Source organism: Octopus bimaculoides, chromosome 12, assembly GCF_046866305.1.
Source record: "Octopus bimaculoides isolate indiv1 chromosome 12, ASM4686630v1, whole genome shotgun sequence".
NCBI lineage: Eukaryota > Metazoa > Mollusca > Cephalopoda > Octopoda > Octopodidae > Octopus > Octopus bimaculoides.
Genome location: NC_142939.1, coordinates 65,673,158 through 65,688,536, shown reverse-complemented (window position 1 = coordinate 65,688,536; position 15,379 = coordinate 65,673,158). Strand labels below are relative to the sequence as shown.

At 36.1% G+C, this 15,379-nt stretch overlaps 2 protein-coding genes across 7 annotated transcripts in view; both read left to right on the top strand.

Annotated features, from left to right (window-relative positions):
- The window catches only part of LOC106884469 (uncharacterized), a 20,151-nt gene extending 19,834 nt beyond the window's left edge, over positions 1–317 (top strand). For all 6 annotated transcript variants that reach the window (XM_089361237.1, XM_089361240.1, XM_089361242.1 and 3 more), the window contains one exon: positions 229–317. In XM_089361237.1, the coding sequence (XP_089217363.1) occupies positions 229–257 (29 nt within the window). In that variant the 3' untranslated portion in view covers positions 258–317. The remainder of the gene's footprint in view (positions 1–228) is intronic.
- LOC106884489 (triosephosphate isomerase) lies at positions 222–15,379 on the top strand. The gene is made up of 6 exons (XM_014935900.3): positions 222–425; positions 5,637–5,760; positions 7,490–7,574; positions 10,026–10,158; positions 11,952–12,125; positions 14,996–15,379. The coding sequence occupies exons 1-6, from the start codon at positions 317–319 to the stop codon at positions 15,112–15,114; spliced, it is 744 nt and encodes a 247-aa protein (XP_014791386.1). The 5' UTR covers positions 222–316; the 3' UTR covers positions 15,115–15,379.

Below are 15,379 nucleotides of genomic sequence, written 5' to 3'. Positions count from 1 at the left end.
CACTGTCCTTCAACCACGATCTTCTTCTCTCTCTATCAAAACACTACCTCTCGCTCTTACCTTCCTCTCTCTCAGAGTAACAGCCTCTCGAGCACTTCTCCTCCCTTCTATGTCACTACAATATCTCTCACTCATTCTCTCCTCTACCTCCTCTTCTCTCTGCTCGTGCAACAGTATCTCTCTCTATCCCTCTGTCTCTCTTACTCTTTCCTCCTCTCTTTGTCACAGCAACAGTCGCACTAAGAGACAGTGTTTGATTCCTTTCAACCCATTGTAAGCTGTTTTAAAGAGACAGAAACATCAGACATCAATCACCATGGGTCGAAAATTCTTCGTTGGAGGCAACTGGAAGTTAAATGGCAACAAAAAAAGTATTGATGGCATCATAGAATTTATGAATGCTGGGCCCCTAAACGCCGACACTGGTCAGTTCACTATTTATTATCTCTTCTTTTAGACAATCTCTGACCATTTCATAACCGACAACCTTTACAATCTAGACAAGCTTATTTTATTCTCATTGATTTATCTAAATGTTCTATCGATCGGTTGATTCATTTGATAATATTTAAATATCAACAGACGTTTCGTGTGTATATATACATACATATACGAGTAGAAATCCAAAATACCTTTACATATGTGTGTGTGTATATACGTACGTAGTTAAATATATATGCATATGACAAAATCACAAAGAACCTGCCTATCCAGAGATTTACATGCACACATACATACATATATACGCGTGCACACGCATATATATATATATATATATGTATATATATTATTATTATTGTTATATATATATATATATATATATATATATATATATATATATATATATATATATAGGTACTACTAAAGCAGCACGGTCCCGGACGCGCTAGCTAGTCTTGAGTGGTCGATCCTAACCCTAACCCCAACCCGCGTGTGCAAATGAATACGTGTTTAGGGTTAGGGTCGACCACTCACGACTAGCTAGCGCGGACGCGCGACTGCGCGTTCGGGACCGTGCTGCTTTTGTAGTACCATATATATATATATATATATATATATATATATATATATATATATATATACACACACACACACCAAAGTTCCAAGGTTAATTTATTCTGAGAGGGAGGTAGGAAGTAGAAAATTTAATCAAGTGGTTTCACTTGAGTCTATCACATTGTTATCAATATAATCATCCATGTATCGAATTCGGCAGGATTTGAACGTGTGTCGGAAAAGACCTTGATATAACATATTTGAAGTCCAACAGTTTTAATCTACACGGGAGTCATGAGAATTTCCTCCGAGAGACCTCGATTAACCGTTATCATTGCTATTTTATTTTAAACTTGTGCTTTCGCTAAATATTGGAAGACGCATGAACGCCTCACCATCTCCTAAATATAGCATTGGCCGTGTACCAGTCTATATAAAGCTCAGTAATGTTAGATATATTTCTGACCCCTAACACTGTACACCATTTCACATCGCATCATTGTTACAAGAGCAACGAAGGCGCTTCTATGCGGCTGCCTAACCGGCTAGAAATAACAACTAAATTTCCTCCAAACTCTACGCCCTTCTGTAAAAAGGACTCCCTTAGACATAACAGTGTAGTCCGTAATAAACAAAAGGATATGATGTCATAGCTGGAGCGCTTTTGATTACAAGTCTGCTCGATCAGAGTGACCTGGGGCAAGCTCCCTGTTTTCCTTTTTATTTTTTTGTATTTTTGTTAGGTCATTTCTCTCGTTAGCCTGCAAGAATGAAGTTGAAGTGAAGAAAAGACGATAATCACTTACGTCTTCTTATTGAAGAATTAACTATTGCAAATGCATTGAGTTCTAAATTTCGTTTGATTTAGATATATCTGCATATGACGTTAAAAACTTACACACACACACACACACACATTAATTCATGTGTGTGTGTGTGTGTATATTTCTATATGTATGTATTTTATGTGTGGCTGTGCGTGCGCGCACTTTCTGTATCCACCCCTTCAGTTTAATTAATTGCTACCCAATAATTGACACACCTTGCAATTATCTACCCCGTTTCATATAATGACCAGTAAATATTTACTAAAACTGTCTGGTTTAATTTCCTCTTCTCTCTCGGCCATTTCTGCTTTTCTCCTGTATTTTTATTTTATTTTTTATTCTTTTAAATAATTGAATATAATCTAAATAAATTTTAAATAATATATAGGGAAATCAGTCAATGCTAGAATTTTTTTTTTTTAATTCTTTTTATTCATTCGGTAATTCTTCATCTTTGGTTGTGGGCTTTCATTCTTAATAATAATAATCCTTTCTCTTATAGGTACAGGGTCTGAAATTCCCGGGGAGGGAGATAGTCGATTACTTCGACTTCAATTCTCAACTGGTACTTATTTAACGACTCCCAAAGGATTGAAAAACTAAGTCAACGTCGGCAGAACTTAAAGACGGACGAAATGCTGCTAAGCATTTTGTCCGGGATGCCAACCATTCTGCTAGCTCGCCATATGACCAGTCTGTTTCAATGAAAGACTATTATTATTATTATTATTATTATTATTATAAAGCCCAATCGCGAGGGTATTAGACAAAATGCATTGCAATATATCTTCGGATTCGTTACGTTCTAAGGTCAAAATCGGTCGGGGTCAAATAAGTACCAGTTGAACACAGGGGTCGAATTGCTGGCCATGTGCTAAAATATGAAACCATTATTATTCAGGGCGTGGGGAGCGATGCCCTCGACCTTTTGTAAATGCGACCTTGACCTACTTGAACATAGTTTGAACTCTTGCAGGAAAGAAATTTTGGCGAAAAGGAAATGTCAGCGAGATGCATTTCTGTAAAGAAATAGTTCTGAAATTATGAAGGTATATGTGTTGGGTGGGGGTGGAGATGAGGAGACAAACAGACAGAAAGTAAAGATAAGAGATGGAGGAGAAACGGGTATACGGGATGGCCTTGAATGGAAGTGGTATGCAACTCATTAATTTAGTTGCAGTAGAAGGAGACGTAGTGTGGAGGCAGCATCGTCTTTGATATGCGAGTAGTAGTATTCACTATGAAAAGGATTTCAACGGGTTTTAAGGAAAATAAAAGGGCATCCAAGAGAGAAACAAATATGTAAGGGGGAAAAAAATAGAAATTATTTTTTTTTCAGAATCTCAATTTCTTAATTTTCGTGGTATGAAACACAAACGGTGGGAAAAGTACGATAAAGCGAAAGGGGAAAAAACTCCGTGTCCTATCCACGAAGTATGAGACTTCGAAAGACGGCTATTCGAAAACTCTGCGAGGCTCTGTAAGACTAATTACCTTGTCGATACCCCCAGTTCAATTATTTGCTAATCATAATTAACCCTTTATAAAAATAAGGTGAATCGGGAAAATGAGATGGTATGGCGTGCATGCTTTTCTCAAGGCCATTTAGTTTCCTAAAAGTACGCTTTAACTCAACACCGCCTGATAGCAGGCAGGTAGCGTCTTTATTAGCAAGATTCTTTCGAATAACCCAACCACTATAATTAGGTTTTGTATGCTTTTATTTATAGAAATATCGAAAAATACCTTATATATATCTTGTCGAAAAAAAAACGTAATTATAACAAGTCTAAAACTGCTGAATGCTAGTAATCGTTGGCATAACTATACATTAGTACCCCACCAATTTTGTTCTCTCACAACTTTATGGAAAATGTACATTTTCTTTCTTTCAAATGAAATTTTACAGCGATTCGTTTTCGAGGGTGTATTTTACGATTATGTTGATTAAAAGAAAACGAGAAAAATGATATATTTTTTTACGAGTTTTTAATCATTTATTCCGTCCCATCCCCAACATATTATCACTAATTTTTTATAATTGTAGCGTCTTTTCACGTTTCTGTTTTTTCAGTTCTACGTTTAAAACATCAACATTACCTAATCTACCCCCTCGAAAACGTAAAATGTCATTTAAAAGAATGTATTTTAAAGAGAGCTGCGAGATAACAAAGACGAGACAGGGAAAAATAATTGAAATTCCCCAAATAAAATCTTAATGTTATCAACATAATCGTAATCTACATCCTCGAAAACTCACCTCTACAAAGTTTCATTTAAAAATATGCATCTTTCAGATAGTTATGCGGAAATGAAATCAGTTGTGCACTTCTCTGTAGATATACCATCTAATCGAAGTGCCTATTATTGATTTCGTGGAAGTATATTTAGATATACAAACGATGCTTTTTATCTATCTATCTATCTATCTGTCTGTCTATCTATCTATATATCTATCTAACTATCGATCTATCTATTAATCAATCAAGTAAAAATTTAAAAAATAAAGAGAAAAGTATTAAAAATAATTAAAACAAAAGCTTGTGTGATGGATGGCATCACCACCACCATTTAACATCTGCATTCCATGCTTTCCACAGTGTGACAGCTTTTTTAACACTACCTAGATTCATTGCTAGCACTTTAATTTAATAAATCAAGAATTGTTGTATGGTACTTGATATACCTGTATTTGTTTATGTAATAGCAGGGTAGACAGATGTGCCATGGTATCCATAGTAAGCAGAGAAATCCGGGTAGATGAATGTTTAACTGTGTCTAATTCAGTGATTTAAATCCCAATACAGTTCTTTTTGTTTTGTATTGTTTTTATTAACATCAGATTTGTCTTAATTCAAACAAATGTGTTATCAGAGACATTCTATTTGTAACTTTTTTTTTTCATTATTAGTATATTTGGGACCACATTATTTGATGTATCCTTCGGTTTTTAAAGACAGTAATGGGTGTGTGATATGATGAGCATTTGGCTGCTATTTCTAACACATTGAGCAGCCACTTAAAGTTTCCTTTGTCAGTTTATTTCGCATGTATAAGATAGTAGAAATGAGTTTTAATTGACTCCATTTAAAATTTTGCAAAATGGTGCTTGTACCTTGTCAGTAAAAAATGACAATTTCTAGGTCATGAAGAAAGTTTAAATGTTATCAGGTCAGTATTAACAGCTTTGTGTGTGTGTGTGTGCATGTATATGAGTGTGTTTTATCTTATATTTAAATTAAAAAAAGTCAAGTAAGATCAACCTTATTCTAATGTTTTCTTAACACTATACCAAATAAAATACCTCGCCATGTGATAGTTTTAATGTTTGCCTTCTATTAAATGTAATTAGATATTTGGAAAGCAAAAACTTTACAATATATGCATTTTGTTTTCTTCAAAAATCATCACCGTTTAACGTCCATTCTCCATGCTGGCATGAGTTGGACAGTGTTACACGAGCTGGCCATCTGGAGAACTACACAGGCTTCTAATTGTCTGTTTTGGCATGTTTCTACAACCGGATGCCCTTCCTAACACCAACAACTTTACAGAGTGTACTAGGTGCTTTTTATGTGGCACCAACACAGGTGCTTTTTATATAATACAATTTTGAAGTTTTGGAAAATTTTCTATAAACTCTCAAATGAAAAAATAATTAGGAAAATTAAGCTGTCTTGTTGTAGCTTATACTTTTTTCTGTTTTTTTCTTTTCTTTCAAGTTCTATTATTGTAAATTTTTGATTAATTTTAAAATGAGTTTGAAAATAAATTTACTGATTCTTTTTTGTCTTTTTTTTCCCCCCCTTGCAGAAGTTGTTGTTGGTCCACCTAGTTGCTATCTGGAATATGTCCGTAGCAAACTGAAGGGTAACATTGGAGTCGCTGCTCAGAACTGCTACAAAGTGCCTTCTGGTGCATTTACTGGAGACATAAGGTAGAATTAAAACTTCCAAGAATTTCTTCTTTTTTTAAAAAACTGCAAAATTGTCCACAACATTATTTGGAAATTTTCAAATATTAACACTCAAAATTTATTCTACCAGATTCAATCCCTTTAACCACATTTCAACACTATTATCATCATTCATTATCCATCATTCATCATCATAATCATTATCTTCATCCTCATCAGCAGCAGTTTTTCCATGCTTGTATGGGTTGAATGAGACTTAAGGCATCATTCTATTGCTGGACTCAAATGAAGTATGTGTTCCACTGGTCTTTCACACCTTGAATCAACCTATGAAAACCACTAAGCTACAGGCTGTACTGTTTACAAGAGACAAACTTAACATTACCATTGTCCAAATGGTATCAGTGCAAAGAACACACAGAAAAAATAAACACACAGACAGTGTATCCATACAGATATATACAGACGTTAAACGATGATGATGATGATGATGATGATGTATCATGATTGTGATCATTGTTTTTGTATCAATTTTTTCATTCTTGCAAGGGTCAGAAAGGATTTGTTGTGGCAGATTTTCTAGAACTGGTTGTTATTCATGTCTCCCATCCTCACCTATTTCCAAGCAAATTAATATTTCCCCATGACTGGATATGTTTTTAACAGAAGGCTCGAAATGAACTGCATCACTCTTCTATGATGATGATGCTTGTTTACAATCATTTCTTGATATCAAAACACACACGCATACATACATATATGTATATATACATATATGTATATTTATATATATGTATATGACAGGCTTCTTTCAGTTTCTGTCCACCATATCCACTCACAAGGCATTGGTGGACCTGTGGCTATAACAGAAGGCCTTTGCCCAAGGTCTGCACAGTGGAACTGAACTCAAGACCACATGCTTGGAAAGCAAGCTTCTTAATCACACATCCACATATATGATTTTTATCGTCTTCCATGCCAATATGGTTTGTGTTGTTGAACAGTATCCAACAGATCAAAGAAACATGTCTTGCTCCAGTCTTTCAGTTTCGGCATGGTTTCTATGATTAGATGCCCTTCACAATACCAATCAATTTAAAGCATACACTGGATGCTTTTTTTCATGGCACCAGCATTGGTAAAGTCTCTATGTAACTCAAGACTGAAAAGCTCCCCCTCAGCAGAGGGGTGCCTTTATGAGAAATGTTGAGAGGTAAAGGCATAAAAGAAGGGACAGGAATAGGTTTGTTGTTGTTGAAAGGATATGTGGCTGCCCTACATTATGTGGTGTTAGGTGGGAGTAAATGAGGTGGTCCTGAAATGAGAGATAAAAACGGATGAAATAAGGTTTTGGGGAAACTCTCAAAGCATGTATGCGCACACACACACACACTTACATACAACAGGCTTCAGTGCAGTTTCTTTGTACAAATTTACTCCCACAAGATGTTGCTCATGGTGAGGCTTTAGAAAAAGGCACTTTCTCAGGGTTTCTTTCTATAAAGCCTCGCACCCCTTTACTGTACACTCCTTTCACAAGATGTGCACTATAGCATCAAATCTAGGTACCTGCAGGTACAAAACAAGTTAGTTAACCACAAAGTCATCCTTGTAACAGGTTTCTTTTTATTGATTTTTTTTATTTTAACAAATAAATACCAACAAAATATTGTGTGAGTGTGATCAATTAAAAACTGTTAATTGATTAATTAACAGTTGTTCTCATAAATCTACGTTCTCTCCCTTTCAGTCCTGCTATGATCAAGGATATTGGTCTCCGTTATGTTATCTTGGGTCACTCTGAGAGAAGGAATGTATTTGGAGAAACTGATGAGGTAAAATTTTATAAATGGTTAATTTATTAGTATATATATATAATTATATATTATTTACATAATGATATATACTCCATTTCGTGCAACTAATCCTAAACTATTGACTGAATTGTTTAGGCTTAGTCACTCTAAATGGGGCATATATTATTATGTAAATAATATATAATTATAGTTATTATTAAAAAGGACTTGTGTGTGTCACTCTTCTCTGTAATTTACAGCCTTGGGGTTTGTTTAGAAATTTAGAAATATATATATATTGGCACTTGTGCCCGTGGTATGTGTAATGGACTTTCGAGCGAGATTGTTGCCAGTGCCCTTGGACTGGCTCTTGTGCGGGTGGCACATAAAATACACCATTTGAGCGTGGCCGTTGCCAGTACCACCTGACTGGCTTTCGTGCGGGTGGCACGTAAAAGCACCCACTACACTCTGAGAGTGGTTGGCGTTAGGAAGGGCATCCAGCTGTAGAAACTCTGCCAAATCAGATTGGAGCCTGGTGTAGCCATCCGGTTTTACCAGTCCTCAGTCAAATCGTCCAACCCATGCTAGCATGGAAAGCGGACGTTAAACGATGATGATATTATATATATATATATGTATAATTTGAATTAATTACTTTGATATTTGTTATTTTCTTTGTTCTTTAATTTGCATTTATTTAATTAAATGCTGTTCTTATTATTTCTATATAGAAAGATTAAGATTAAATAAAATCCTGCAACAGTTAATCTTATGGCAATACTCTTTCACCCCTTCTCTTTCCTTGGTGCATATTCTGGTGGTTAGTGTGTTGCACTCATGACTATAAGATAGTAGTTTCAATTCCCAGACTAGTGTGCAAAACACTAACATTTCACATTATTCCACTTCACTCAGCTGTAAATGAATTCCAGCAACAGATAGTACTGGGGTTGATCTAATCAATTTAACCCCTACCCCCAAATTTCAGGCCTTATGCCTGTTGTAGAAAGGATTATTATTGTTATTATGTTAGCATGCTGGGTGAAATGCTTAGTGGTATTTCTACAAACTTTCCAGGCTTATTAATACAGTAACATCCTCTAGATTAGCATGTCTCTGACTGACAAATAGCAGGCCCTCACCAAAGCTATTAGCAAGACACCCTCGCCTACCATTTCTGCACCCCCACACTCTCCTGATTTTAGGACAAGATAGCAGTGTTGAGGGGTGGGGTTTAGTCGATGCCATCCATTCCAGCATTTGACTGGTTCTTTATTTTACTGACCTCCAAACACAGGCACACAAACATATACACACATATATGCAACAGGCTTCTTTCAGTTTCCATCTACCAAATCCACTCACAGGGCTTTGGTTGGCCTGAGGCTATAGTAGAAGACACTTGCCCAAGGTGCCATGCAGTAGGACTGAACCCAGAACCAAGTGGTTGGTAAGCAAGCTACTTACCACACAGCCACTCCTATGCTAGTTAGTTAGTAAGTAGATATTATAGTGGTCTTAAAGACTGCAAAGTATTTTACTCAACACTTAACATCTTCATCAATCCAAGACTCTGGTGCTTCTATGTTATCAGTGCTGAAATGTGGGAAGATGGAATTCACTTTAGTTGGATTTGAATTCAGAATGCAAAGAGCTGGAACAAATACTGCATGGCATTTTGTCCAGTGCTCCAAAACTTAGAGCAGTTCACTCTTTTGTTACCATATTTCTGTTGAAATACACTACTTCTGTTTCAATTAATTTTGAAAATAACAAAGAATTTAGTAAAATGACTTTGTCATTATTAAGTTGGTATTCCAAACAAATTAACGGAAGGGTTTGATTTTGAGTGTTCTCAAACAGGAAGTTTGTGTCATAGAACTAGTTGAGGGTTCAGTTGAGTTACTGGACACTCAAACTGATAGTCATATAATATTTAAACTGGCCATATCCGGCCAAAGTATCCTGCTTGTTTTATGTTCAACCTGGCCAGATCTGGTCTCTCACACCAACCCTGCAATATCATTCTAAAAATTATAAAACTTATCTCGTCAAGATCTCATAGCCAAAAGATAATGCATGATTAGTTCAAAACAATATGAATAAAATGGCATTAATTTTGGCAGAATAATGTGAACACTAAAGGGTTAAACCATTTCTTATTATATTTCCAAAGAACTTAGTAGCTTTGTCATTATTAAGTTAGCATTCAAAACATAAACGAACATGAAATTTTGATGGAAAGTTTTAATTTAGATCACTTTAAAACAAAGTTTGTATCGTAGCTAGAAGGACAATTTCAGGCAGGTTAGTATGAAAAGAGTTAAACAGGACGTTTTTTATCATTGAACCATGGGTGAACTTAGGCTGGTTGGTATTGAAAAAAAGGTGAAGTTGTATCTTAAACCATCTCTATGAATCTGTTTTAATTATATGATGGTCACCATTGTGAGCAAGAAATGAGTTTTTTCTTTTTATATTTACCAGTTGATTGGAGAGAAAATAGAGCACGCTGTCAGTGAAGGATTGATTGTGATCGCTTGTATTGGAGAAAAACTTGAAGAAAGAGAAGCTGGTAAAACTGAAGAAGTTGTCTTTAAACAAACAAAAACTATCATCAGTAAGTGAGATATTGGTTTCTGAATTGACTAGTCATCACATAGTTGTGAGTTCAAATCCCACTTGAGCCATTGTACCAGTGTTCTCCCTGAATGTTTATTATTACACATTTCCTATCATAGGTGCCAGCATGGCTAAATGGTTAAGCATGCTTCCCAACCATGTGGTCTTGGGTTCAGTCCACTGCATAACACCTTGAGTAAATGTTTTTTACTATAGCCCCAGACCAGTCAAAGCCTTGAGTGGATTTGGTTGATGGAAATTGAAAGAAGCCCATCATAAATACATACACACACACACATGCATGCATATGTTGTGTGTGTTTGTGTGTCTCTTTGCCTGGACATTAAATGATGGTTGTAAACAAGCATCACTGTCATATGAGCAGTGTCACTCATTTCCAATCTTCTATGGAATCTTGTCTGGCTATGCCAGAAATATTACTTTTGTTGGAAACGAACAGGTGAGAGTTAATGACAAGAAAGGCAGTCAACTATACGAAATAAATCTGCCTCAACAAATTCTGTCTTGATTCATGCAAGTATTGACCAGTGGACATTAAATGGTGTTGATTATGATGGTTTCCAGTTTACAGCTCAGCTGTAAATAAGTACTGCTTTGTTACCCCCACCCACCAAGTTGTTAAATTCTTGCACCAACAATACATAAACAAACGTGTAGAAAATATTCCAGCCCATAAATTGTAGAATAAAATGGATTTCATAAGGACAATATAAAAGATTTTTCTAGGAAAATAAATATTTAGTACTGTTAAAAGAAAATGGTTGATATAATTTCTTAAGATAGAAATTACATTCCCTGTCTTAAGCAAAATTTACTTTTTTAAAGAAAATATTTTCTGCATTAGAGTCTGTTTGTCCTTGCATAACACACTTAAGTATAAACCTGTCTTTCCCAACACACTTGTGTGTAAGCCTCTCCTTCCCAACACACTGACTGTGTATATCTGTCCTTCCCCAAGACACTCATGTGTAAGCCCAACACACTGTTGTATAGCTGTCCTTCCTTGACAATCTTGTATGTAAACCTTTCCTCCCCAGTTTTTGTATGCAAGCCTTTCCTTTCCAACACATTTGTGTGTATATCTGTCTTTCCTATCATACTTTTGTGTAACCTGTTCTTCACTGAAACACTTTTGTGTATATAGCTGTCCTTTCATCGAGGCAGTGGATGCTTTACTATCAGTTACCTCACTGTGTCTTGAATGCCTACTTCTAATAATATTGTTGCTATGAATAGTAGCAACAATTCTATTATAACTGATTATTACACTCTGTTTAGATTCCTAGTTTTGATGAGTTAAAAAATTTAAATATTAATACATTCTTCAGAAATATTGTCTAATTAAGAACTGTCTAAAAGTAATTATAAAGACATAGCCGGCACTTGTGCTGGTGGCACATTAGAAAATCATTCAAGTGAGGTCGTTGCCAGTGCCGCTGGACTGGCTCCTGTGCAGGTGGCACGTAAAAAACACCATTATGAGCGTGGCTGCTGCCAGTACCGTGTGACTGGCCTTCGTGCCGGTGGCACATAAAAGCACCCACTACACTCTGAGTGGTTGGCATTAGGAAGGGCATCCAGCTGTAGAAACTGCCAAATCAGATTGGAGCCTGGTGTAACCATCTGGTTCACCCGTCCTCAGTCAAATCGTCCAACCCATGCTAGCATGGAAAGCGGACGTTAAACGATGATGATGATGATAGTAATTAGTCTTTGATATTTTTTTGATGATTTGAAGATTTTGACATTTTTTTTTTTTGCTTAATGCAGAACACACCAAAGACTGGTCGAAAGTTGTGATTGCTTATGAACCTGTCTGGGCCATCGGAACTGGCAAAACTGCTACTCCAGATCAAGCTCAAAGTGTACATGCAAGTCTGCGTAAATTTATTTCTGAAAATGCTTCAAAAGAAATTGCTGACAATGTCCGCATTTTATATGGAGGTAAGTGACTTAAATAATCCTTTCTGTCATTACCACAAGACCTGAAATTTTGTGGGAGGAGCATAGTCAATTACATCAACCCCAGTATTCAACTGGTACTTATTTCCTCAAACTTCAAAGGATGAAAGGCAAAGTCAACCTCAGTGGAATTCAAACTTAGAATGTAAAGCCAAAGGGAAATGCCATTAAGCATGCTAACAATTGTGCCAGCTTTTAATAATGGTTTCAGACTTTTGGGTTCAAGGCCAACAATTTTTATTGGGAGGTGAGTAAGTCAAGTACTTGGCTGGTATGTACTTTGTCAACTCTCAAAGGGTGAAAATAAAGTTGACCTCGGTGGGATTTGAACCCAGAACTTAGACACACGAAATGCTATTCAGCATTTTGTCTAACATGCTGATGTTTCTGCTAGCTTACAACCTTCCTTGATAATAAAAATGATGATGATTATTTAAAATTTTGCCACAAGGGCAACAATTTTGAGAGAGGGGGTGAGTCAATTACATCAACCCCAGTGTTCAACTGGTACTTATTTTATCAACCCCAAAAGAATGATATATAACTTTGAACTCAGAATGTAGCGATGGGCAAAATACCGCCAAGCATTTTAGCCAGCTTGCTACCCTACTACTGCCACCACCACTACTACCACCACCACCACTACTACTACTACTACTACTAGTGATAATAATAACCAACACATTAAACAACACACAATACAAACAGTGATACAACAAAAGATGGCACCACACCTCAAGAGAGAGAAAAATAACTAACACAACACAATATTGGGAAGAAGTGTTTGCACACTCCCAACAACAGAAAGGAGCACACACCCAGCAACATGGAGGTGTAGCTGGTGATGCAGTAGAAATTTGCCTCAAACTGTCAAATGTTGAACAATTGTATAATAATATTAATCCTATCTACAATAAGCAAAGGACTAAAATTTAGAAGGGAGTTAGTTAATTGCCTCAACCCCCATTACTCAACTGATACTTATTTATCAGCCCCAAAAGGATGAAAAGCTAAGTCAATCTCAGCAACATTTGAACCCAGAACTTAAGACCAGAAGAATATGCTGTTTGGCATTTTGATTGAAATGCTAACAACTCTGCCAACTTGTTGCCTTAAGTCACTTTTTACTAATGAAGAATTTCTTTAAGTGCCTGATATTAAACATGGTGACGTTTTTCATTTTTTTTTTTCATGTCAGCTTGCTTCAGAATCTATTGAAGTTAATAATACTTAGACTTATGATTTCCCACAGAAATGCTGTGGTCATTAAAGGTTTTTAAACCTTCATCTGCCCTTGAAGCACAAACCACACTCATAGTTTCTTGCTGGAAGAATCTTAAGAGACATAAATATCAGGCAATTAAATCAATCAAGTTCAGATGTTGACAGGGAAATATCAACAAATCACACACACACGAATATGCAAAGGTTTTGTACATTTTCTGTTGTCCAACAAATTCACACAGAAGCCAATGGCCAGTTGAAAGCTGTAGCAGAAGACACTTACCCAAGGTGCCACACAGAGCATAAAGGGCCAAAGAAGGCCCTTTATGTTCTGAATCATTTTCCAAGGCATTTTGCTACAATTAGAGAAAAATCATTGTTATCATTTTAGTGCCTACTTTTCTGTACTTGCTGAAGTCTATTGAAGCAGATTTTCTACAGCCAGCTGCCCTTCCTGTTGGCAACCCTCACCTGTTTCAAAGTAGTATAATATTTCCCTATAACCAGACATGTTTTGCAGTATATCAGAAATGAATGACACTGCTTGTATGTTGGTGATGCTCATTTACAAATATCATTCTGTGTCAAGACAAGGAGACACAAATGTACTCAAGTTCTCTCTTTCTCTCTCTCACATATACACACGCATATATCTGGGCTTTTCACAATTCCCATCTATCAGATCTGCTCACAAACTTTTTGTCTGTTCAAGGTTATAGTAGAAAACACTTGCCCAAGGTGTTCTGCAGTGGGACTGAACCTGAAACCATGTGGTTGGGAAGCAGACTTCTTAACCATACAGCCATGCCTATGCCTATAAATGAAGAACTTCTTTTGACAAGGAATCAAACCCCCAGTCTGCCATGTGACAAACAAGAGGACTTGACCACTATACCACTGAGAATTGATATTGAATAAAATATAATTTTCTCAATATTCAAACCATATATATATATATATATATATATATCTGTGTGTGTGTGTGTGCATACATTTATACATATACAATACACTGCGATGCCCTCCTTCAGTAAATGTTTAGCATTCCTATCATGGGTTGGCATTTGCCTTCTGAATGAATTTGGTCTACAGAAACTGTCTGGAACCTCACTATCAAGAAGTTGTCCAGTAGCTTTTGCACTTTCAAAGGCAAGTGAGATGTAAACTCTCTTACATGTAAAACAGGTTTAGCAATAGGAAAGGCATTTGGTTGCAGTAATAATTCATCTAAGATCTTGTTTTCTTGGAAAACGGACATAAAACAAACAAAACTCACACACACCCTATTTCTCAGCTGCGAAAATTTTATCTGTCTGTGAGGGCCCTACAAAAAAAAACGTAGACATCCCTCTTCTGTTGACTGTATAATTCATATGCTGGTGTGGCTGTGGTTAAGAAGTTTGCTTTCCAACTGTCTGGTTCTGAGTTCACTCCCACTGTGTGGCACCTTGGGCAAGTGTTTATTACTACAGTTCTATAGCTGTGTGTCTATTATGATAGATGGAAACTGAAAGAAGCCTTTGTATACCCCTATGAGCCTGGGAAAGTGAATATTAAAATGATGATTTGTGTTTTCGGTATTTTAAATATATATGTGTGTATGATATTCTTCATTTTGTTTCTTGTAGGTTCCGTCAGTGCTGCAAATTGTAAAGAACTTGCACAAAAACCAGACATTGATGGATTCTTGGTCGGTGGAGCATCACTGAAACCTGACTTTGTTAAGATTGTCAATGCTCAAGCTTAAAGAGGAGTGACTGAGTGTAATTTGTTGACTGTTAATCATTAATCTCTCTTGATCTCTAATCCTCTACTGATGTTTATGAAATAATTCTAGAAAGTAAAATTGCTCTGTTCACCCAAGTTACAGTAAATACACAATGAAAACTTTCCATCTCTAATCTTTTTTTCTTTCAATTCACTCAATTTTTTTTTTAGCAAAGTTTTCATATATTCCTGAAAAGGTTGAGTCAGTTAAATTATTTATCTCGAAAATAAAATATCAAACACAG